General features: G+C 41.3%; 3 protein-coding genes across 3 annotated transcripts in view; 1 reads left to right on the top strand and 2 right to left on the bottom strand.

The window, feature by feature from the left end:
- Window positions 1-387: 387 nt before the first annotated feature.
- Window positions 388-5,866, bottom strand: LOC108025619 (dynein regulatory complex subunit 4). Its single transcript, XM_017096154.3, has 5 exons — window positions 5,561-5,866; window positions 3,950-3,992; window positions 2,374-2,538; window positions 1,959-2,262; window positions 388-1,541 (listed from the first exon to the last, which is right to left on the bottom strand). The coding sequence occupies exons 1-5, from the start codon at window positions 5,561-5,563 to the stop codon at window positions 617-619; spliced, it is 1,440 nt and encodes a 479-aa protein (XP_016951643.1). The 5' UTR covers window positions 5,564-5,866; the 3' UTR covers window positions 388-616.
- A 7,926-nt stretch (window positions 5,867-13,792) lies between these two features.
- LOC108025931 (lachesin) overlaps window positions 13,793-22,929 on the bottom strand; it is a 30,627-nt gene continuing 21,490 nt past the window's right edge. Inside the window, exons 7-9 of the mRNA XM_017096628.3 lie at window positions 17,441-17,560; window positions 16,191-16,361; window positions 13,793-15,659 (exon numbers count right to left, since the gene is read on the bottom strand). Coding sequence (XP_016952117.1) covers window positions 14,977-15,659; window positions 16,191-16,361; window positions 17,441-17,560 — 974 coding nt within the window. The 3' untranslated portion in view covers window positions 13,793-14,976. The remainder of the gene's footprint in view (window positions 15,660-16,190; window positions 16,362-17,440; window positions 17,561-22,929) is intronic.
- LOC108025932 (uncharacterized) lies at window positions 16,477-18,448 on the top strand. The gene is made up of 2 exons (XM_017096629.3): window positions 16,477-16,620; window positions 17,808-18,448. The coding sequence occupies exon 2, from the start codon at window positions 17,816-17,818 to the stop codon at window positions 18,149-18,151; it is 336 nt and encodes a 111-aa protein (XP_016952118.1). The 5' UTR covers window positions 16,477-16,620; window positions 17,808-17,815; the 3' UTR covers window positions 18,152-18,448.

The raw sequence follows: 22,929 nt of genomic DNA, 5'->3' as shown, positions 1-22,929 counted from the left end.
AAAAGGTATTTATTATGTTTTTCAAATTTTTATTGTGCCCAAAAAATATTTCAGAACATTTTTAATAATACACACACTTCTTATACACTTATCTGGGTTAGTAAGCCTAAAGATCCGAATAGCACTTACAATTTACTTTTAATGGGGTTTTGCAAGCGGGATTTTTTCTTAGCTTTTTTTCCTTAAATTGATCATGAAATATATTCTGGCTTATCGTGCCTCTCTTTTTATTCTATGATTATATTTGGTCCTGTTTTTTGAAAAATATATATTAAGGTAATCCTCTTCTTGAATATCCATTTGTCAAGATTCATGTATATACTGCTGGTTTCTTCTTTAACTTATTTATTTAAGTATTCCTATTTTTAATCCAGAATTTCCTATGAATTTCCTGGTGTATATCTTTTTGTATTATCAATTTTAAATAGAGACTTCCTGTCACTAGAGTTTTCTGATTTGTTTTACTATTTTTTCTTAAATCTGAGATATTTTTTGATCAAAGACTTTTCATAGATGTATTTTAGTATTTTTTTGGCTTTGAATTTTGATCTATTGTCCCTTTCCTCCTCGAAATTATTGTGTAATAGAACCTTAGATGATACTCCTGCAGAAAATCCTACTTATTCTCCGTGATTATGCCAGCTGGTCCACAAACATATAACTGCTGTTGGTCCCGATCCCTGAGCGGCTTGAAGCCCAGCTCGTCGGTGGGCACGCCGTACTGCTTGAGCTTGCACTCGTAGGTCTCCAGCAGGTCGTCGTGGGCCTTGCGGGCCTTGGCCACCTCGTAGCGCAGGTCCAGGATGATCTTGTTCTTCTCGTCCACGATGTTGCCCACCCGCTCGTCCAGGCTGGTCAGCTTCTCGGCGAAGTTGGGGGCACAGGTGGCGATCGTCTCGTGCAGCACGATGCTGCGCTTCTCGTCCTCGCGCATCAAGGCGGCGATCTTGCGCTCCAGCAGGACATTCTTCAGCCCGGTCTTCTGCTGCAGCTCCACGATGACGTCGTTGAAGCGCTCCTTGAGGCCCTCGCGCTCCGCCACCAGCGAGTCGTTGCGCAGGATGAGGGTCTCCGCCTCCCAGGTGAGGCCCTTGACCTTCTTCTCCAGCCGCGTGTTGCGCACCTTGAGGCGGCTCAGCTGCTGCTTGTCCCGCTCGTAGAACTCCAGCTTGCGGCGGTACTCGTTCAGCTGGATGTTGGCGTGCTCCAGCGGCTCCTTGAGGCGGCGATTCTCCGCCGCCGTGTCCGCGGCGATCCTGTCCGAACGCTCCGCCTGCTTGCGCAGGTGCTCCAGCTGCTCCTTCATGCTGCCGATCAGCGCCAGGTTGTTCAGCGTGATGTCGTTGTAGTAGTTCTTCATGTCGTTGAAGGCCAGGTCGTGGTGGTCCTGCAGGTCCTTGATCTGCTGGTTCTTGCGCTCCTCCACCTCGAACATCTGGGTGCCGTAGAAGAGGTCCAGCTTGGCCTTCTGCTCGATCATCTTCTCCTCGTGCAGCATCTCGTTGTCCTTGCGCTCGCGCTCGAACGTGATGCGCTGCTCCCTGCCAGGATGCGGAAAACAATTAATTTGGAAAATCTAAAATATTTATTTCAAAATTTTGAAGGCCTTCGAAATGCAGGGCAACATTTCACATGCATTCGGCATTATTGAGTTTGACTTTAAACTTAAAAAAATATCAATACATTCATTAATCTTACTTTTTATTAATTAAAACTAGCAATAAAGCTTATAACAAAAACGTAAAATGTAAATTAGAAACAATTATTTGAATATATTTTTAGAGTACGTACACTAGAGTTGAATATAAATTCAGAGACTTTATTTTAATCTACTTCAATATTTTTTAAATCAAATTTTTAAATTAAAAAAATATAAGATATTAAAAAATATTTACTACAAATTTATTTCAAGAAAGAACTGAAAATTTAGGGGTTAGTGCTTTTGAGAGTGTACCCACAGCAGCTTCTCGTTGAAGTGGGCCTCCATTTGGCGCAACTGCATCTCGCTCATCTCCATCCTTTCGCGGAGCATCCGGCGCAGCTGGCGCTTGTCCCTCTGCAGCTCGTTCTCCTGGAGGACATGGTGCTCCTGGGCCAGCTTCAGCTGGGTCATCGCCTCAGCCCGTACTTCGCCCAGTTTATTGTGGTTCTCGAACTGCAGATGCTTCATCTGCTGCATCACATGCTTGGTGTCGATGTCGGCAAGGTCCTGCGTGGCCTCGATCTCCTTGTCCTTCTGCTGCAGCTCGTAGCGGGTTTCATCTGAAGAGAACAATTACTGTTTTAGTCATCCAAGGTCAAAGATATGCTATTGGGAGTAGTGCTAGGATACGCATTTCAGTACTACCCATGTCCTTAGACGGTAAAACTCACCCAGCTGCTGGCGCGTGATCTCCCAAAAGGTGCGGATCTTGTCCCGCTCCAACTGGAAGTAGTTGCGCTCCTCCCGCTCCCGATCCATTTCCGCCTTCAGCCGGAGGGCAAAGGCCTCCAGCTGGTCGCGGGTCATCGCCGAGGTGTCCACGCCATCGATGAGCACTGGCAATGGGTTTGAAGAAGGTTAAACAGAAATATTATATGTTACGTTTAGAAAATCACAGCCACTTAAAGCTTATTGTTTAATTCCTGACTTTCTTATTTTCCCACGCTTGGGGCAAGTGAAAAGTGGCTGAGTGAAGAGTTTTTGGCCGCATATTTGGGGTTCCCGGCTTTATGGCCATTTAATGAGAGCGGCACGCCTGGGTACCCCTCCGGTTCCCCTTCTGTCCATTTCCGCCACTTTCGCCCCTGCCACGCCCCTTTTCCTTAGCCACTGCCCGCATATGTGGCCCAGCAGCAGACCGTGTTGTAATTGTTTTCTGTAATTGGCATCGTTGGCCGGCTGGTGCCAGGACTCGTACTAGGAGGGACTACTAGGACGACCAGGACTACCAGGACTACTAGGACTCCAACTAGGAAACACACGGTAAGAAAAACCCTTGATAATAAGGCTTTCATTGTAGCGAAAAATATTTTTAAAATTGTTTGTTTGACTGAGGCATTAAAAAATAATATTCAACAAATTTATTTGCATTTAAAATATTGATTGTTCTAAAAACACGATAAATAAAATTACCTAATTAAATTTAATTAATTTAAAAAGTGCTCCTTTCTTTAAGAATATATTGGCTTTGGCAAATAAATAAAAATATATTAGGAATCTAAAATAGCAATAAATCCTAGTAATTTACTTTTTAAGCAGTAGTACATTTGTGATATTTCTCCCAGTGCAGGCATAGAAACAATTATGTGCGTTAGATGCGCCAGCGAGAGGCGTGGGGTCAGGGGTCAGAGGTTTTGGGGCCGGGGCAAAGTGCAGTGTGCTCACTCGTGGAAATTAAGTGGACAGTTTGGCCCCCCCTTTTTTTCCCTTTTAATTTTTGGGCTGCAAGGCTCCGCCAGAGCAATTGCAACGGGCATTTCTTGTCCACAGCTCGCCTCCAGCGCCTGCCACCCGCCACCCGCCTCACGCAGATTATCGTTATTTACTAATTGTTTTGCTTGGCCTTTTTAAATTGCCCTGAATGACCAATGTCCGCCATTCCAGCTGCCCGGCCATCCCAACAGCCCAACAGCCCAACAGCCCAACTGCCCAACTGCCCAGCTACCCAGTGGCACCCTGCTGCCATTAATGTTCCGAAAATGAATTGCCGGGCAGGCCTCGTCCTTGTTCCGTTTGTCTCCTCGCTGGGAGAGGCTTTAACAGCCCGAGTCCTTAAAGGGGAGCCAGGACAACTTCTGGAATGACTCACTAATTTCGAAATTCAAGTATCTAACATGCGAAAGGGGTGGCCATTATTTGCCTGGGGCTTTCTTTAAATATTCAAAGTTAAAATTGGCAACAGAACTCCATTTAATTTTAGTTCTTTTCTAAATAATCTATATTTTTTTTTAAGTTTGCTTTACTTACCTGGCAATTTCTTGCCCTTCTTGCCCTTTTTTCCCTTCGGCGGCTGTAAGAAAATAATATAATAATTTATTGTTAATCACATTCGAAAATCACATAAGAAATTAGTAATGATCATGACATTATCAAAAAATATTATACGAAATACCTAGTTAATATATGTTTACTTGTTTTATATTAATAAAATAAAAGCAAATAATCCCTGATCAGTAAATTAATTAAAATATAGAACCTTATCAATTTTTGTTTCTATATGATAGTATAATAATCTCTTCAAGTGCATAAATAAATAAACACTGCAAAGACAACCTGCAAGTCCTGAAATTTCACTCAAATAAATCCTGAAAAATCAAAGGAAAAGCCAAGACCCCAGCTGAGCTGGCAACTAGAAGCTGAAGTCGCCGCTGAACTTGCCCCAAAGAATTTCCACATTTGTCTATGCAAATTGAATGAGTTCTCCCCGCAGGAGGGTGGAAATGAAGGTGGGGGGCTTGCGCAATTGTCGTCTGCAGCTCGCAACTATTTTTCGCACTTTAAATCCTTTAACAACGCTTAATTCGATTCCCTTCACGTGGGCGAAAGGCGGAGAAAGGCGGGGAAAGGCGGGGAAAGGCGGAGAAAGCGGGAGGGGCTGCCATCGTCGCTTTAAATAATGTGATGGCGCGGCTTTCAAAACAATTTCGCAACAGCTGTTGGCTGTTGGATGCTGGCTTATTGCATATTTTATGACTGCAAATTATTCAAAAATTTTCGAAGCCGCCTGCGCCCGTCGTCGACCGCGCGTTCGCCATGTCCAAAGGCGCCAAGTGTATATACATATAAATATAAATATATGTGGCGGATGGAAAAAAAGGCGGATATGTATATGCATGTTGGGGGCAGGTCTATACATAAACAAATGATCGAAAATAGACAACCGGCGGAAGGACGAGAGTCGGGGGGGCACGAAGGACTCCTGCTTGGCTGCAATAAATGCAGAGTGCAGCTTCGCTAGGGCGAAAACTGCGTGCCAACATTAAATTATCAGGCATAATTTTAAAAATTAATTTTCCAATGAGTTTTTAATATTATATTAGTTTATGAATAAAGGGATCTCATAGGACTAGGACTATAGTTTTTTTAACCTCATTTATAAAATGGTTTCAGGCTTCAAATATTTTTTATTTAAGCCGGAAATTAATTTTTTGGATATATAAATAGATATATTAGCAAAGAAGGATGTTTGGGTAGCCTAAAAATGAAATAATTTATAAAATGCACACTTTATGCGTAAATATTTTTTTTGATTTTATTAAAATGAAATAGGAAAACAAAATTATTTGCCAGCGGGTAGTTGCCGGCGAGGCTTCACTGTCTGCCCACTCGCCAAGTGCAGTTTGTATATGCAGCAACAGCAACAGCCTGGCTTGGCATGAAAAATTGAATGCGCCGCTTGCAGTGCAACTGAAACTGCAAAACTGAAAAGCCGAGGAGCCGAGACTGAGGGGCGCGGCGCAACGGAACGGAACGGAAGCGGAAATCGGAAATCGCAAGGAGGCGGAAGCTGCTGGCCAAGCAGTGCGCCCATAGGGATGCACTGCTTTCGCTGATGCGATTTAACAACTTATTACTCACCATGCTGCTGGCGCGGTGCTGCCTTTTTAACGATTCCTTTGCCGACGGAGGAGGACCGCCTGCCTCTGGGTTTTACTGCCAACTAAGCCGCCGATGTCCTGCCGTCCAGCAACAACAAAACAAATGTATCGATAAAGCAGTTGACAAGGTGCGGCGGTGTGTGTGTGTGTGTAACCGGGCAACCGAAAGCAAAGGTTAAAGGTTAAAAACGTTGTTTTTTTCGGGCTCACTCTTCTCTCGATTATTTTTCGGGGGGAGCGAGGGGCAGAGAGCTGGAAAAAATGAAAAAGTTATGGGGAATTTGTACAGCTATCACCTGGGTTTCTGGGGCAGAGGTTTTCGAAAGCCTCGAAAATGTTATTTTAAACTTTATAAATAAATGTATTATGTTCCTGTAAATAATTTGGTTAATATTATGTACAACCAAGTGCAAAATACCAGTCTAAATTGGCCAGAATAAACTGGAGGCACTCTCGTGCTTTACATAGTGCCCGGCATTAGTTTGCTGCCCAGGCCAGCGAAAACCGAAAAGCCGGGCCAGACCAGACTCCTTCTCTTATCGCCGTCTGCTGTCTGCTTCCTATGAACGGTCTCTTGCATTTTCCCCACTACTTTTCCGCTTCCCCCGCCCCGATTTTCCGCCTTGCATCTGTTTGTTTACCCGCCCGTTTGCTTGGCGGACTTTAAATGCTGGTGGCACTGCTGCAGTCTCTGCTGCTGACTGGCTAATTTGATGATTTCGTGAAATACGATACTATCAGGCAGCTGGCAGATCCTCGGCGCTCCTTTGAGCCCTGCCTGATGGCCCTGAAAGGCTCGCTCGAATCAACTTTATTAGTCCATCGAATAACATGGCACCTATGGCCTGGAAATTCCCGCAGGAACTCTGGCATTTTCTCGCCTTAATTAATGTCGGCTGGGCAAACAAAGGGCGGTGGGCGCTCCGGTTAAATGCTTTAATTGAAATTAATAACCGCAGCCAGTTTCGGCCACTTGGCCAGCCGTTTGCGAGCAGTCGCCAGTTGAGACGAGAACCCCCCGTGGCTTTCGCATGGAACAACATTTTGGGACCCGGCACACAGACACCGAGAATTTTCAATTGTTTTCATTAAAAGTCAATTTCTGATGGCGAAGATGCTGCGGCTGCTGCACAGCGAGAAAAGCTAAGGGGAAAATTCATTTTGTATAGATATTTATTTGTAAAAGGGAGAGGAAAATCAATTAAAACGAAAATTTCCTCATTACAACTTGACTTTTATATAAAAAATAAAAAGAAACCTGAAGGATTTTATTGAAAAATAATGTAGAAATAAACATATAGTAGTAATAAAAATATTTATTTTATAATAAAAAGTAAAAAACTCTGATAAAATATTCATTTAAATAGCTTTGGATAGTCCCAAATTATAAGTTTTTATTTTCAGCTATCAAAGTGAGTAGCAATTTTTTTTTGGTGTACCCTTACCCCTTTTTCCTGACTTTTCCTTCTGCCCCGCATAATTTTTGTTTCATTTTATTCTGGCCAACGGCTGCGGTCGGTCATGGCCCATTGAGTTCCGTAACGGCTGTCAAGGGTTAAGGCGGGCCGCACGGGGGGCGGGGCTGGGAAAAGCACTGATTGAAAGTGAAAGTATTTAAAATATGATTAGAAAATTTGCTTATCGAGGTCGAGGTGTGGTTCGCTTTAAGTCCGATTCTTTAAAGGGCAGCTAAACTTAATTATAGAAAATATAATTATATTTAATGGTAATTTACAAATTGTTAACAAAAATCAAAAATTTGAAAGCATGAAAATTCTTGTAGTTTTTTATTTAAGCTAAATAAAAAACAAATCTATATTTTAAATTTAATCAAATTGTATAACCATTTTTGGAGGGAAAAAAAGTATCCAAAACTTTATTTTTTTTTCTTTTTACAATATATTTAAAACCATTTCCGCCACTCCAAAAAAAAGACTCAAAAACCCATGGAAATTTAGAGTTAAAAACCTACTTTTAGTTTAAAATGGGAAGGAGAAAATGAAATTTAGTATTTCAACTTTTACTCACAAAAAACTTGCCGTTTCTGGTAGGTTCATGATTTTGATTCAATAACTTCTTGAGGCTTTATTGCATAATGACTATAAATGTCAGCCCAGTTGATGCAACTGCAGATGGACCCATGACAAATATATGTAGTTTTCCTGGGTGTGTGCAAGCTCGAAGGATTTTCCGGGCGGTGGGCTGGGGGACTTCAGGACAGCCCCCCAGTGCAGTGCTCATTGCGGTGGCAAAAGTTATTTGCTGTGTTATTTTCACAACAACTTCCGCTCGGCGCAGAAACGGATATCCTGCCTCTGAGTGAGAGATCCAGATACGTACGAGAGTACATAGATATAGATGCATACATATATATCAGCTATGTAAGTGTGGGCGGGGGAAAGTTGTTGGTGCAGCTGGTCGGACGCCTTGTCTTGCCTGTTGTTAGCTGGCTGAAACCCCTCGACCGCCCCTCGCCATATGCAAAACTGTGCTTTTACAACTCCTCGGCCCAAACTTTGACTTGCGACCCGAACCCGGGCAATTTAAACTTTCTGATTAATTTTAATAAATATATTTTTGTCCTTTATTTGTAGAATTTGTTCGTTTACCATATAATATATATAATTTGTCTTGTATATATATGCTTGTTTATTTATTATATATATAAGATATACTTTACTTTATGCGTTTACTGCTGGTTTATATAGAGCGGCTCTCCATTTTTTTTTTTCAGGGGGGATTATCGAGAGAACTTTGATTAAGCTTCAGTTTTTTGGTTTTTTCCTTTCGGGTGAACGTCTTTGATCGATACTTAAATCCATCCTAAATACACATTACAGTTTATCCTCGTTGGCTATATACACTTTAAATTTAGCTTTAACTTGTCTTTATGAGCTGGCTTATATACATTTCTTAGGCTTAAAGTAGGTGTAATTCAAAAGCAACGCAATGAGAACTTAGTTTATGACACACTGGAATGGATTTTAGCCACAACAAAACTATATACAGAATGTGAGAAGTCGAAGGAGTCCAGGATTCTATAACATTTCCTCTAGTTTATCTTATTTATTTTCGTTCAGCATTTAGGTCTGCTTATAATGGCACATAATATTATTGTGTATTTCGATTTCTTTTTTTTTGATATAAGTACAGTACCATATAGAGAGATATATCCCGCTTAGCATATGAACAACCTTTAATGGCTCCGATTCTTGTGGAGTCCATTTGTATAACTATGATTTCCGTTTCCATATATGTCCTTGTGTTTTTGTTTTTTACAAATTTCCATTACAAATTTAGCCTTTGCTTACTTTGCTTTATACACGAACCAAAAACAAAAGGGTTAAAGACAGTTGTGCTCAAAATAATAGGGGTTACGGGGGGTTAAACAAGATTTTACTGAGGGAGCTTATGTACCATAAAACTCGTAGGCCATACAAATAAACATTTTTCCAATCCCTCTTCAAGAACTAATTAAAAATAATATTCTTTTATATTTTGACGTATTTTTATAGAAGGGGAAAATCCAAAACGAATTCGATTAGTGCTATTATTTTGAACACAACCTTACGGCCGCATGGATATAAACTTGAGGGGGTTGCTTAGATTTTGTGGCTAGATTTGGTTTTATTGTTGCAGCGGCAGCACAAAGCGGCTCTTAATTAAAATGCAACAAATGCACAAAGGTCCTGCAGCAGGACAACTGTTGCGCAATGGGGCACGGGCAGGAGTCGAATAAAATTTCAATTAAATCAATTCGAGCATGTGGCCAGAGGGGTCCAGTGTCAAGTGTCCTGGGGTCCGAGCGGGCAGCACCAAGCCCTGGCAACTGGCAATGGAATCCTTCGTCCTTAGTCCTTCGAGTGCTGCCCACACACACACACACACACACACACACACACGCACGCACAGCAGATGCCACATGCAACTTGCAACTTGCAAGCGGCAACCTGAAGCAGCTGTAATTGAATTTCTGCTGCTGGAGTGGCTTGTTATCTCGTATTTGTTTAATTTTATTTCTCGCTCGGCCGCCCGGCAGTCATCATCATCATCAACTGATGAAAAGATACGGCTGCAAGCCAAAAATTCTCTAGATGCTGGGCTATTTGCTCTGGCCAAGAACACAGAGAAAAATGGGGGCCTGCGAGCAGTCAAAACAAACAAACAAGTGGCTGAGAAAATTGAAGAAACGAGTGGAAAAAATATATCATTTTATTTGGGATTTCCTTGACAACTATGTAAATAAAAGGCACCGAGAGGTTTTAGAGGGAATTAAAATACTTTTAAAATTATTATAACAATAGTTTTGAAAGCCTAGAAGGAAAGGATTGAATGGATATTTTAAAAATATAAAGTAGAGGATTCAAAAAAAAAAGGTTTTATGTGACTTAAAAAGCTAATAATAAAAGTGTGAAAGTAGTGTCAATTTAAATAAAAGGAAAAGATTAGACAGAGAGAGAATTTATGGGGATCTTAAATGTTTTGAAATATATTTAAGTTATTTTTAAAGGCAGAAGAACAGGATAAAATTAATTCAAAAATTATTCAAAAATATTAAAAAAGGTTTTTAAATAATAAAAAAAAAGGGTCTTAAGAGACTTGCAAAGTATTTACTGGAAATTAAAATGTGAAAGTACTGTCATTCTAAATAAAAGAAAAAGATTAGGAAAAGAAAAATTTTATGTGGAATTTAAATACGTTCAAATATATTTAAATTATTTTTGAAAAGCTTTAAGAAAAGAATTGAAAGGATTTTTAAAAAGAATTTTATTAAGCTGGATATCTAATAATTTTAGCATTAAATGGAAAATAGATCAACGAATTTTTCTTCGAGTGTTTTCAGTAGTGTTTTCAGCAGTGTTTCACTTATTTAGCCAGCTGTTGCTCGACAGTCGCTTGTCAGCCATTGAGACATTACAAAGCGAAGCCATTTACCAGGATGCCAGGATAAGAGGATACACACACTCACACCCCCCACGCAAACACACACTTATAATGGGGATATTCAAGCCGACACTCATTTCATTATTAAATCAAAAAAGTTGAGTAAATTTCAGCCAGCGGCTGACAGCTTCCGCACTTATTTCGCTCATATTTTCCCTATACATATTTTCCTCTCATTTTCCCCTACGTATTATCCCTCGGCCCCGCCCCCTCGATTTCCCCGCCCCCCTTTATGTGCGGGTGTGTGTGTGTGTGTGTGCGTAACAATTCAACTTGATTGCCATTTGTTTTAGCGAGCTGTGCTGTCCCGTCTTTCCCCCGGAAAATGCGGAAAATGTTTTGCGGCCAACACACGCACACAATTACATTTTCCCCCAGCCACGCCCCCCGGTTCGCAGCAGCCGCCCACCGTCAAGTAAGCGGTGTATTCAATTAAACTTCCGTCAAACATGAAGCAAACTCCCAGAACTCCCCCTGCACTTGCCTCTTGCCTTGGGGTTATAAAATAAACATGTTGCCACACACAAAATTTAAATAGATACAAGTTCGCCACACTGCATAACACAATAAACCGCAGTAAAACAAAGGCGGTTGGAAAAAAAGAACGAACCCCGAAAGAATGGCCCCAAAAATATGACGAGCATGAAGGAGGGCCAGGATATCACTCAGGATAGGGATGACCAGGAAATGTCCTCACGGAAGGGTGTTTAAGGTACAACTCAGGTGAGCAGTTGAAATGCTAAAAATATTCAGAAATAGTAAACAAATATTATATTAAAAAATAAAGTACAGCAAAAGAAAAAAAAGACAAGAAAAATATGCTAGATATTTAAGTCGCCATTTAAAAAATCCATATTGTATTTAAAAATAGTATGAGAATAATTTAGGGATATCTGTTTCCTTTAAAACTATTTTTCCAACCACTTAAACCCTTGTGACTTTCAACTTTCCCACTTCTTAAAACGAATTTCGCTTGGCTTTTCCATTTTCCTTCTCCGAAACAAAGGCAATTTAAAGACAGCAGCAGTCACAGCCAGGAATGATAAAAAGGGAAATGCGAAATTAAAATACAATTTGACGGCATCAAATAGAGCAATTAAGCGCTTCCCCCGGCACGCCCACTCAACGCGTCGCTTTTCCGCCGCCCACAAAAGTGGGCAGCACTGGGAGGGAAGGAGACGGCAGGACTCACGCACACACACACAACATTGTGCGCGGGAAAACTTGATTACAAGTGTCGCGGAAAGCCCCAAAAAACAACTCAAACTGCGGCTCCATAACAATCATAAGCAGCAAAATGCACATGTACACTGGCGAAAAATGTGTGCCCAAGCTGGGACGAAAATAAATGATTGAAGAAATATATTTAAAAGAAAAAGGTTAAAGAGGAAATTATTTAAAATCGTAAATTAAATAAAATTATTTTAAAATTATAAATAAAACTGATAATAGAAGTTACCCATTTTGTGATAAAATAAAAATATAAATATAAGTTTAAATTATTCTGGTATTTAATCCAATAAAACTTACCTATTTTTTTTAATGGCTATAAACATACTATTTTAATGCTTAAAAAATACAATAAAGATTTTTAAATTTAAAAACAAATATATATAAATGTCAGCATTCTTTGACCAAGTTAAAAATTCTCCTAAATTGATTACAACTGTTAACATTTTCTCCCTGTGTGATTGTCCTTTTGTGCATGTTTGTCTGGCAATATTGCTGCTGTGTATTTATATTTGTTGTGCTATTTACGCAATGCAACAAAGGACAACAAAGGATGCGCGATTTTAAGGCGGCAAGTGTGTGTGTGTGGCCAGGATAACAACAAAAGAAGCTGCTGCCACAATGCGAGCGATGTGAGCAGCGGCAACTTCAGTGGCAGCAGCAGCATCCCCGCAGCAACATCAGCCTTAGAATTAGCTGAAGGGCCACAAACTGCAATTCTAATAGAAATAATACCACCGAATTTGAGGGGGAATCTGGAACTCCTTAATTAGAGAAAATATTTGGAAGCCCTTAATACATTTAAAGATTTTTAAAAGGATAAAATCTGTTTCGTTTTGCTTTTTAAAAACTGTATAACATATATTTAAATATATTTTAGGCCAGCAAAACTTTAAGTACTGAAAGAAAATGCAAATGCTTAGCAGGGCTTTCCTGTGGCAACATGAGGTGACTGCCAAACAAGCAACAGCAACACTAACACGAGCAGCAACAACATCATCAGTGGACAATGGCGGCAGCAGCAGCAGCAACGGCAGCAGCAGCAGCAACGGCAGCAACTGCAGCAACATCAACGCGCACAGCAGCGAACATCAGGAAAAGTGTTGCTGCCGGTTGACTAGTTCTCGATGTTGTACATTGCTGCTTGGCTTCCTTTTCTTGGGGGCCTGTGTAATTTGAAACACTTGTGTCAACGTGGCCAAAACACCCCCACATTTCGGGCCCCCTTGACCCCCTCTGTTAACCCACTAAAGCCCCTGCTGGTGACATGTCTCTTTGGGTTGCTGCTGCTGCTGCTGCTGATGTTGCTGCTGTGCTCGTGTTGCTGTTGCTGCGGTTGTCAGCGTCTTATTATCATCATCAGTGGCAGCTTTTGGCGGTTTTGTATATTTGAAGCTGTCTTCGTCGCCCGTTTTTTTTTTATTTCATTTTAGTTTTAAGTTCTGGCAGAGGATTGTTTGGGGTTTGATGGTTGGGGGGCTGCTTACAATGAAATTCACTTTGCCAAAAAGTTTTCATTTCATTAAAAACGTGGCTGTGTGTGTGCGAGTGTGTGTGGTTAACTGACATGCAAGTAATTCATCAAAAGCAAATGCAACGCAGATGGGAGCCGAGAGTTTTCTGTGTCCACAACTTGTGCCCCACAGCTGCCATACACACATTTCCAAAAAAAAAACACAAGACGTTGCCACAAAAATAAAAATAATAAAACAAAAAAAGCAGCACTTCGCTGCAAGCACTTGAAAAATAAGACAACCAGGAACCAAAAGTTTTGGCATACACCAAGAAATAGTTGGTGAAACAGGGGTTAAGGGCGGCATATGACAGGGATAGGGGTTAAAAGGCAGCGCAGCTTGTGTGCAAATCATTTGCATAAAAATAGGAAATTTAATTACATCTAAAGGCACAGCAGAAACACAATTAACAAATCTGCTCACAGCAAAATAAATTTAAAAAAAGGTCTCGAAGTCTATTTATTATAGAGTCCCATCCCCTTCCAGATCCCCACAAGTGTCAATCAAAGTTGAACAAATGAACAGAAGTCAGTCAAAAGTACCCCAAATTAACGAATAACAAACGAAAAGTAAAAGAAATCATTTTTTGTTGCTACAAATCAAAAAAGTTTGCCTTTGTTTTTGTCCTACTTTTCCATATTAATTGACCTTTCGAAAGTTTTGTAAATCGGTTTGGGAAATTGGAAATTGGTAAAAAAAAAGGTGTGTCGGCCGCCAAGATTTAAATGAGAAAAGCAACAAGAAGTTGGGCAGCCCAAAAGGGTTGATTAATAACAAATAGAGCGGAAGTTGTTGACTTGAAAGCAATAAATATCAAGTGTTTTCCTCCAATGGAACCAGAGTTATCTTATGCTAGGAAAAAAAATTGCAGTTGTTTCGATTGGGCTTTACTTTTCTCTCAGTGCTTAATACACTGTAAATGCTTTCGGGTACCGCTTAACCTTTGGCTAGCTTTGATTACCTAACTGCGCAACCCCCTTAAAATTGTTTCGGTAACACTAGAAATTCTTGCGTTAAATACATTCACTATTTATGGATGCCTCCGAATACCATCCCTGTTTTTTTTTCTGTTTTTCATTTATGTTATAAACAATTTAACATTTGCTACTACAACATGTGTGTTTTCTGTTTGTGTCTCTTAATGGTTGAGAGTACGTGGTGTAGAGACCATTGGTGAAAGTGTTGTTGAATGTTTGGTGAATGCTCAGTCCCTTGAAGGTTCGACACACTGAAACATCTGTTGGTGTAAGTGTTGTTGAGTGTGTGGTGGAAGCGTTGTTGAATGTTTGTTGAATATTCAGTCCCTTGGACTTTTGCACATGACTGCGAAACTGCAAGACTGTTGGTGACAGTGTTGTTGAGTGTTTGGTGCCAATGTTGTTGAATGTTTGGTGAATAATCAGTCCCTTGGACTTTGCTCTCTGACTGGGAGTGTTGCTGAAGATTTGCAGTGCAAAGAATTACAAACCTCAAAATGTGTGTTGTTTTTCGTTGTTGAACCTACTTAGGTACTCCAACACTTGTGTTTCTGGGTTGGTGAAAGTATTGTGGACATCCCTAGACTGAGTATTACACACTTCGCTTGAGCGTGGGTGTGCGCTCGATGACTGTCTTGTTGAGGGCCCCTTCAGACCCATTTTTCCTTCGTCGCATCCGTGTGTTGTTGAGTCCGCTGCTGAATGTGCCGGTGAGTCCATTAGACTGCGTATTATAAAAGGCTGAGCAGAAGGCCGGACAGGGTCGACAAGCCCATTAAGAACGGCTGTCGACAGTGCCAGCTCCTGGGCAGGATGAGCAGGATGGAGAGGGGGAGCAGGAAGAGGAGCTGGGGCAGATGGTGACCCCGACGCAGTGGTCGCGAATCGCCGGAGCCGGAGCTCATTTCGTTGTTGTCGATGGGGCCGCGCACTTCCGTATTGCCGCCGTAATATGGCGGCGGCTTGCGGGTGATGCCGCCCATTTCGCCGCCACCTGGTGACCCCGACCCACCGCCACCTGGCTGGCCCGGCCCACCGCCAGCGCCACCGCCGCCGCCACCCGCCCCGCCGTGCTGCTGGTGGTGGTGGTGATGGTGGTGCTGCTGATGTTGATGCTGATGCTGATTGCCGCCGGAGTTGCCCGGCTTATGTGTGGCCGGTTTATTGCCGCTGGTGTAGTAAACGTGCGGCGATAACGGTGTCAGCCCGCCGCCCTCGCCGCCCTCCGCCTCGAAATCCTCGGCGGATCCGTACTGCAGCTCCTCGTCCTCCGGCTGGTAGGTGACTTTGACTTGTTGTTTCTGCTTCAAAATGTCATTGGCATCCGCATCCAGGCTTCCGCCCGCCCCGCCGCCACCGCCGCCTTTTCCGCTGCCGTTCAGCGGATTTTTATTACGATTCGGTCCGGGGATTTCTGAAAGGCAGCGGGAGAAAAATAAAATGGAAAAACAAAGGAGCGAATGAGAAAATGTAATTGAAACAAAGGTGCAAATACGTCCCATTTCGCGAATTCGAGGCTCCACAGCGGCGGTCAGGCAAATAGCACTCACCAGCAAATTCCGAGATAAATTAAATAAAATGTAAGGTGAGTAATAATATAAATAGAATATAGAAAATTATTTATGAGATTTAAAATACTAAAAAAATGATTATTTTATTTACGGAAGACAAAAACAATTTTTTTGTTTTAAAATAAAATAATATTTTTGTTTTAGGTTTTAGTAATAACATAATAACTAAAAATGTATGTAACTAAATTTTTACAAAAAAATATATTACCACCTGTATTTTGATACAATCAACAATTGATTTAAGCAAATAATTAAATTTATGTTAACATAAATTTGGATAGTTTTCTGAGCCGCACAGTTCCCTAACCTGCTTACCCCTGCTGTAGGCCCCGCATTTGGTACCCTTTAATGGGGGAGGAGCTGAAAAAACTCACCGTATAAGCGGATACTGCTGTCGACTTCGCCCAGCGAGTTTTTGGCTATGCAGCGATAGGATCCGACGTCGTCCTTCTGGAACTTCCTGACTATCATCGACATTTTGGTCTCGTACATGGACTGCGAACTCTCCTGGACATGGTACTTGCCCGACGTCACAATCATCTCACCTAAGGGGTGGTTAAAACCAACATATATATGTTTTATTTAAATTCTACAATTTTTCACAGTCTGCCATGCCTAAAATTTAGGAAAATTGTGTGTTTGATATGAAGCAGGCTGTGAACCAAAACTTGACTAACGTCAGACTTCCTAACAACCTGATGTCATTATATTTTCTGCTGTAGCTCACATCACAACCAGTTTCGATTGAAAAATAATATTAAAAAAAAGTAAAAATATTTCCCGAAGGAAATTCTACGGTATTGGGTAAGTCAATGCAATACAATGCATAATAATGAAATTTTAAGAATCAGTGTTACCGCGAACACGCCTATATATAAAGTCGCGCCTAAAGAGATCTGAGTACGGTCTTGCCTATTTATTTTAAGAAAAACGAAATAATTTGTATTTAAATATTCAGTTTCAACACTTAAAACTCCTCATTACACAGCGAATTCCTAAGACATACTTTGGAAATTTTTGTTAGTCATATTTATGATTACGTGAATTCTTTAGAAAATATTTTTGTATATCATTTTTTTTTGATTTTTTAAGAATATTTATTGATTGACAACTTAAGGAAAGCTTGCTATGGGCAAATCCTAGAAATGCTTACTTTGTTTTTCTGGCAAAAACGGGAAGTAAGCGAAAATCTCAAGAATTCGCGGACCAACCATATTTTTTTTTGGCAAATGGGCCGCGAATTCTTGAGTTTGGAGCACAGAATAAAGCCACTAAAGGCTTGGAAACCTTAGGGTATTTAGGCTAGAGGGCTGGGGTTCTGCTCTACAGTTTTCTGTTCCTTTTCGGATTGCCGGAATCCCCGACTTGCACCGCCGCGCTGCAGCACCTGCAACGAGCGAACGTGCCGCAATCTGACAACTGACTAATGACAATGCCGAGCGATTCGATTCGAATCGATGTTGGAGTAATGATGCGTTCGGCCCCGCAGCCCGGCATCTGCATAGATGTATGTGCCCATCTGCCCATTTGGGCAGTGGGATATCTATATGCGTCCATCTGTATATATATGCGCTACGGGCCATGGGCTATGGGCTATGGGCAGACGGCCCTCGCACACACTTACCCGTGTCCTTAATCCAGTAGTTAATTGATTTGGGCGAGGCCTCGACGTGACACTCGATTTGGACATCAGTGCCAAGTGGTGCGCCGACTAATTGATTCGGCACTTGGATGACCGGATGAACTGCAACGAGAGAGGTGATGGGATGAGTTTGCGGCTCTGAGGGCTGCTGAGAGGTGTGCGAATAAAACAAATGTGGCCAGAAATTGGCTCAGGTTGGCATCTACAACTCAGGGGCTCAGGGGTCGAGTAATCAGCGATCAGGCATTAAAATGCTATATAAAATAGTTAGTTCAGTTTAATGACCTTAAAAAATGTATTATTATTTTTATCATATTTATTGAAGAGTGACTGGTGATTTCCCCCGCAGTATTCAAGATGTCGGACTACTCAAAGTTTCTGTCCAACCTGACGGATCAGCTGGGCCTGCTGCAAGGACTTTCGCCCAAGGGACTGGGCGGACTGGGCAACAATCTGGGCAACCTGCGCCCCGCCCACAAGGCTCTGATGTGCGTGGGCGCGGCCACCGTGGCCTGCGTGGTCCTGGGCCTCACCGTCAAGTCCTTGAGGGGGCGTGGCCGCAAGGACGACAAGCGGAGGATCATCAAGATGCGCAACGGAGTGCCGATCCAGCGTGACCTCGAGGGATCCGTCAAGGACGAGGGGTCCGTTGGCGAGGGGAACGTCGGTGGTGTGGTGCACCATGTGGACTAAGGGTCCCCAATTATGGAGAACACGTGCCACGAAAAATCCCCAGCACCATCACCACCACCATCACCACCAGCACCACCACCAGCACCACCACCAGCACCACCACATGTGCCATATTTAACCCTGTGTTCTGCGTTCCTGAGTTCTATGTATATTTTGTAATTTTCTACCGTTTTCAAGAGCGGTTACACACAGAACATCTGTTCAAAATTTTATAAATGCCCTTTCACCTGCCACCATTTTGGAAACCTAACCAGCCACAAATTTATTCTTGGTCATAAACTCTTGAAGTCATCAGCATTGATCTGCCTGCGGCCTTTATTATTTCCATAGATAAGATTGCTTCAGATGTTTTTCTTTCGATGATAAGCTAACATGCCCCTTATCAGCCTGGTGCCATGGCACTGTATTTATACCGAGGACAACATCAGAATTAAAGCAGTTTGTCAAGAAGTATGAAGCTAGTATCTTTTGCTTGCAGCGTCCTAGTCGTCCTCGATTTGCACGGATCGCTGCCGGCTCTGGCTGCTGGAGGTCCTTTTTGCCAACTGGTCGATCCTGCAAATCAGTGCGGTGGATACTACCAGTCCGAAGTGCAGCCGATGGCGGAAAACATGACGGAAACCAAGGCCCTGCTGGACACCATCGAAGGCAAACTCCTGCGGGTGCAGACAAAACTGGAGGGACTACTCCTGGCCGTAGAGAAAAAGCTGGATGACCAGAACAAGTCTTTCCATGAGTTCTTGGAGTTGAAACCGAGTCGGACGGAAAGACAACTCCAGGATGTATCCCCGAAGTTTCAACGGATCGGTTCGAGGTACTTCTATATTGAAAATGATATTAAATTAAATCAAATAGCCGCTGGGATCGCATGCCGTGAAATGGGCGGCCATTTGGCGTCAATTAAAGGCAAGGATGAGTTTAAGGCCATTACAGCGAGAACCCAACCAAAAACCTATTATCTCCTTGGCATCCATGATCTAGACGAGCCGGGAACTTTTAGATCGGAAGCTTCCGGCAAGCTAGCCACATATTTAGAATGGGGTTCAGGTCATCCCACCCACTCCAGGGGCTGCGTATATCTCTGGAGCAGTGAGATGTATATTTTTAGCTGCTACGACACGGCATATTTCATTTGCCAGTCAGACAATGAAATATAGGCAATTCCAACATCTGTCACGATTACTTCTTGTGTATATTAAATGTAAGCAACTAAAAAATACATATGTATTGTGAAATTTTAATTACAATCCAAAAATATCAAAAGTCCAAGAAGGTCAACATGCAAAGCTTCTGGCCGAGGTTCGTGGCATAAGATTATAGAATAAAAACGGCAGTCTGTTTATTTAAACGATTGCGATCACTCGTATAGTCTAGTGGATGCTTTGTTATGGGCCATAAAGAAAGTTGTTAAAATAAAATAATATCAAGGGTGTCGCATAGGATTGGGTAATTCCACACATTGGAAATTACCCAAGCTTATATATTTTGTGTTCGGCATTATACTGTTTAGCGAGTCTATCACCATTGCTATGCAAATATATAGAAAAATATAATAGCCCAATATATAACTACAAAAACACGTTTTTTATTATTAAGTATTAATAAAAAACCAACAATTAAAACAATAAAAATATTATACAAAAAAATAAAATAAACATATATGTATTTAAATTTAGAAAAATCGATTTATATTTGCAGTACTTAAAGAACCCTCATAAAATAATGTGTGTAACAATAAAATAAGTTAAATTGTTATGAAATAAATTAAAATTTAATTACCAATAATACTTTTAAACTTATAAAAAAATGTTTTTTATTAACAGTATATATGTGTAACAGCAATATCAATAAAGTAAGTAAAGAATAAAATAAACATTAATATTTTTAAATTAACAAAAATTGATGTTTACCTACAGTATAAGTAGTAATCGGCTCCAATTTTTGATTAAACAAAATGAACTTACTACTGTAATCTTTTATGATTACTATGACTATTACCACTACTTTACTGCTACTACTTTTATTACTTTCCAGTTGGGTTCCATGACTGCGAACCTTTTGATGCGGCGGCCATTGGGAATTCACAAAAGCCCAGCCTTTGAGGGCAGGACCCAAGTTGGCTGCCGCAGTCGAGGGCCAATTGAGTGTGGCATAATTTGATGGTGTGCGCTCCCGGCTTTCCCGCTTTTCCCCACTCATTTTCCGGGACTCATCAGAATGCAGTTCATGCAGAGAACGTCGGACGCTGCATTGACAACTCTTTTGCCGATGGCCCAACTTTCGTATTTATTGTCACTTAGTCCGGGTCCTGGAGGGGTTGACATGCCACGGGGAGGCACCGAGGGGACCTGACCGAAATTGGTGGTTTTGTAAAACCTGCCAGGGCACCGAAGGGCGCTCTCCCCGCCCCCAGCCCGCCGAGCGTACGGCTTACAGATTGCACATTGTCTCCAGGTCCATCTATTTTCCCACTCCCCCCGGCCACTGCCCTTGAGACATTTGCGGCCATGTGCATTGATAGTTGATTGCAGGTCCTGCAGCGAGCAACTCCGTGCAGCAGCCAGCCCATCCTGGCGCAGGACCTTGCCAGCCGAGGCATTTTAATTGATTTCCATGGCCGACTGCGCTCTGTCTCGGCCATCAACTATCTCCAATGCCGCTTGTGGTTAGCCCTCTTAAATTTCATTTATGCATATGAAATAACGAGGCTGTCTTTGCTTCTTTGGCCATCTCTGGGCACATTTAAAAATCACTAAAAAACTGCAATCCGCTTGCTTCAAATCTTGAAAAAATAATCCCTAATTAAATTTTAAATTAATTTAATTCAATAAATTACAAGTTATGAATTACAATTAAAATAAGCGAAAAAAATGTGTCTCAAATTGGTTGAATTTGCTAGCCCAGGACAGTTACGACTAAATCTAAATTAAAAAAAAAATGGTATATATCTTGTCAAAAATGCTTGGCAAATACGCTCTTTTTTTAGAGGTTTTTGGTCGTAGCTTAGCCAAATCAAGGCGTAGAGCGAAAAGACCGACTGTTTTGAGCAGCTGGCGAGCGCTGCTAACGATCCCCATCACTCAAAGAAATATTTAATTTTTGAAAATTTTTTTCATTTTTTGTAAGGGGGTGCATCAGGATTTTTTGGAATTCCGATTTTGGCGAAAAATGCCCCTTTTTTAGTGGTTTTTTGCTCGTAGCTTAGCCAAATCAAGGCGTAGAGCGAAAAGACCGACTGTTTTGAGCAGCTGGCGAGCTCTGCTAACGATCCCCATCACTCAAAGAAATATTTAATTTTTGAAAATTTTTTTCATTTTTTGTAAGGGGGTGCATCAGGATTTTTTGGAATTCCGATTTTGGCGAAAAATATCTGTTTTTTGGTGGTTTTTTGGTCGTAGCTTAGCCAAATCAAGGCGTAGAGCGAAAAGACCGACTGTTTTGAGCAGCTGGCGAGCTCTGCTAACGATCCCCATCACTCAAAGAAATATTTAATTTTTGAAAATTTTTTTCATTTTTTGTAAGGGGGTGCATCAGGATTTTTTGGAATTCCGATTTTGACGAAAAATGCTCCTTTTTTTAGTGGTTTTTTGATCGTAGCTTAGCCAAATCAAGGCGTAGAGCGAAAAGACCGACAGTTTTGAGCAGCTGGGAAGCTCTGCTAACGATCCCCATCACTTAAAGAAATATTTAATTTTTGAAAATTTTTTTCATTTTTTGTAAGGGGGTGCATCAGGATTTTTTGGGATTCTGATTTTTGGGAAAAATGCTCCTTTTTTAGTGGTTTTTTGATCGTAGCTTAGCCAAATCAAGGCGTAGAGCGAAAAGACCGACTGTTTTGAGCAGCTGGCGAGCTCTGCTAACGATCCCCATCACTCAAAGAAATATTTAATTTTTGAAAATTTTTTTCATTTTTTGTAAGGGGGTGCATCAGGATTTTTTGGAATTCCGATTTTGGCGAAAAATATCTGTTTTTTGGTAGTTTTTTTATCGTAACTTAGCCAAATCAAGGCGTAGAGCGAAAAGACCGACTGTTTTGAGCAGCTGGCGAGCTCTGCTAACGATCCCCATCACTCAAAGAAATATTTAATTTTTGAAAATTTTTTTCATTTTTTGTAAGGGGGTGCATCAGGATTTTTTGGAATTCCGATTTTGGCGAAAAATATCTGTTTTTTGGTAGTTTTTTTTTATCGTAACTTAGCCAAATCAAGGCGTAGAGCGAAAAGACCGACTGTTTTGAGCAGCTGGCGAGCTCTGCTAACGATCCCCATCACTCAAAGAAATATTTAATTTTTGAAAATTTTTTTCATTTTTTGTAAGGGGGTGCATCAGGATTTTTTGGAATTCCGATTTTGGCGAAAAATATCTGTTTTTTGGTAGTTTTTTTTTATCGTAACTTAGCCAAATCAAGGCGTAGAGCGAAAAGACCGACTGTTTTGAGCAGCTGGCGAGCTCTGCTAACGATCCCCATCACTCAAAGAAATATTTAATTTTTGAAAATTTTTTTCATTTTTTGTAAGGGGGTGCATCAGGATTTTTTGGAATTCCGATTTTGGCGAAAAATATCTGTTTTTTGGTAGTTTTTTTTTATCGTAACTTAGCCAAATCAAGGCGTAGAGCGAAAAGACCGACTGTTTTGAGCAGCTGGCGAGCTCTGCTAACGATCCCCATCACTCAAAGAAATATTTAATTTTTGAAAATTTTTTTCATTTTTTGTAAGGGGGTGCATCAGGATTTTTTGGAATTCCGATTTTGGCGAAAAATATCTGTTTTTTGGTGGT

Source organism: Drosophila biarmipes, chromosome X, assembly GCF_025231255.1.
Source record: "Drosophila biarmipes strain raj3 chromosome X, RU_DBia_V1.1, whole genome shotgun sequence".
Taxonomy (NCBI): domain Eukaryota; kingdom Metazoa; phylum Arthropoda; class Insecta; order Diptera; family Drosophilidae; genus Drosophila; species Drosophila biarmipes.
The sequence above is the reverse complement of the archived record's forward strand: the minus strand, read 5'-3'. Positions and strand labels throughout refer to the sequence as shown.

Bases quoted from the DNA above. Each gene is read 5' to 3' on its own strand.
- LOC108025619 (XM_017096154.3), bottom strand. The intron at 2,539-3,949 runs GTAAGTAAAGCA...ACCCATTGCCAG, and splicing joins GAAGGGCAAGAAATTGCCAG to TGCTCATCGATGGCGTGGAC. The intron at 2,263-2,373 runs GTGAGTTTTACC...TGTTCTCTTCAG, and splicing joins GATCACGCGCCAGCAGCTGG to ATGAAACCCGCTACGAGCTG.
- LOC108025932 (XM_017096629.3), top strand. From the start codon at position 17,816: ATGTCGGACTACTCAAAGTTTCTGTCCAACCTGACGGATCAGCTGGGC.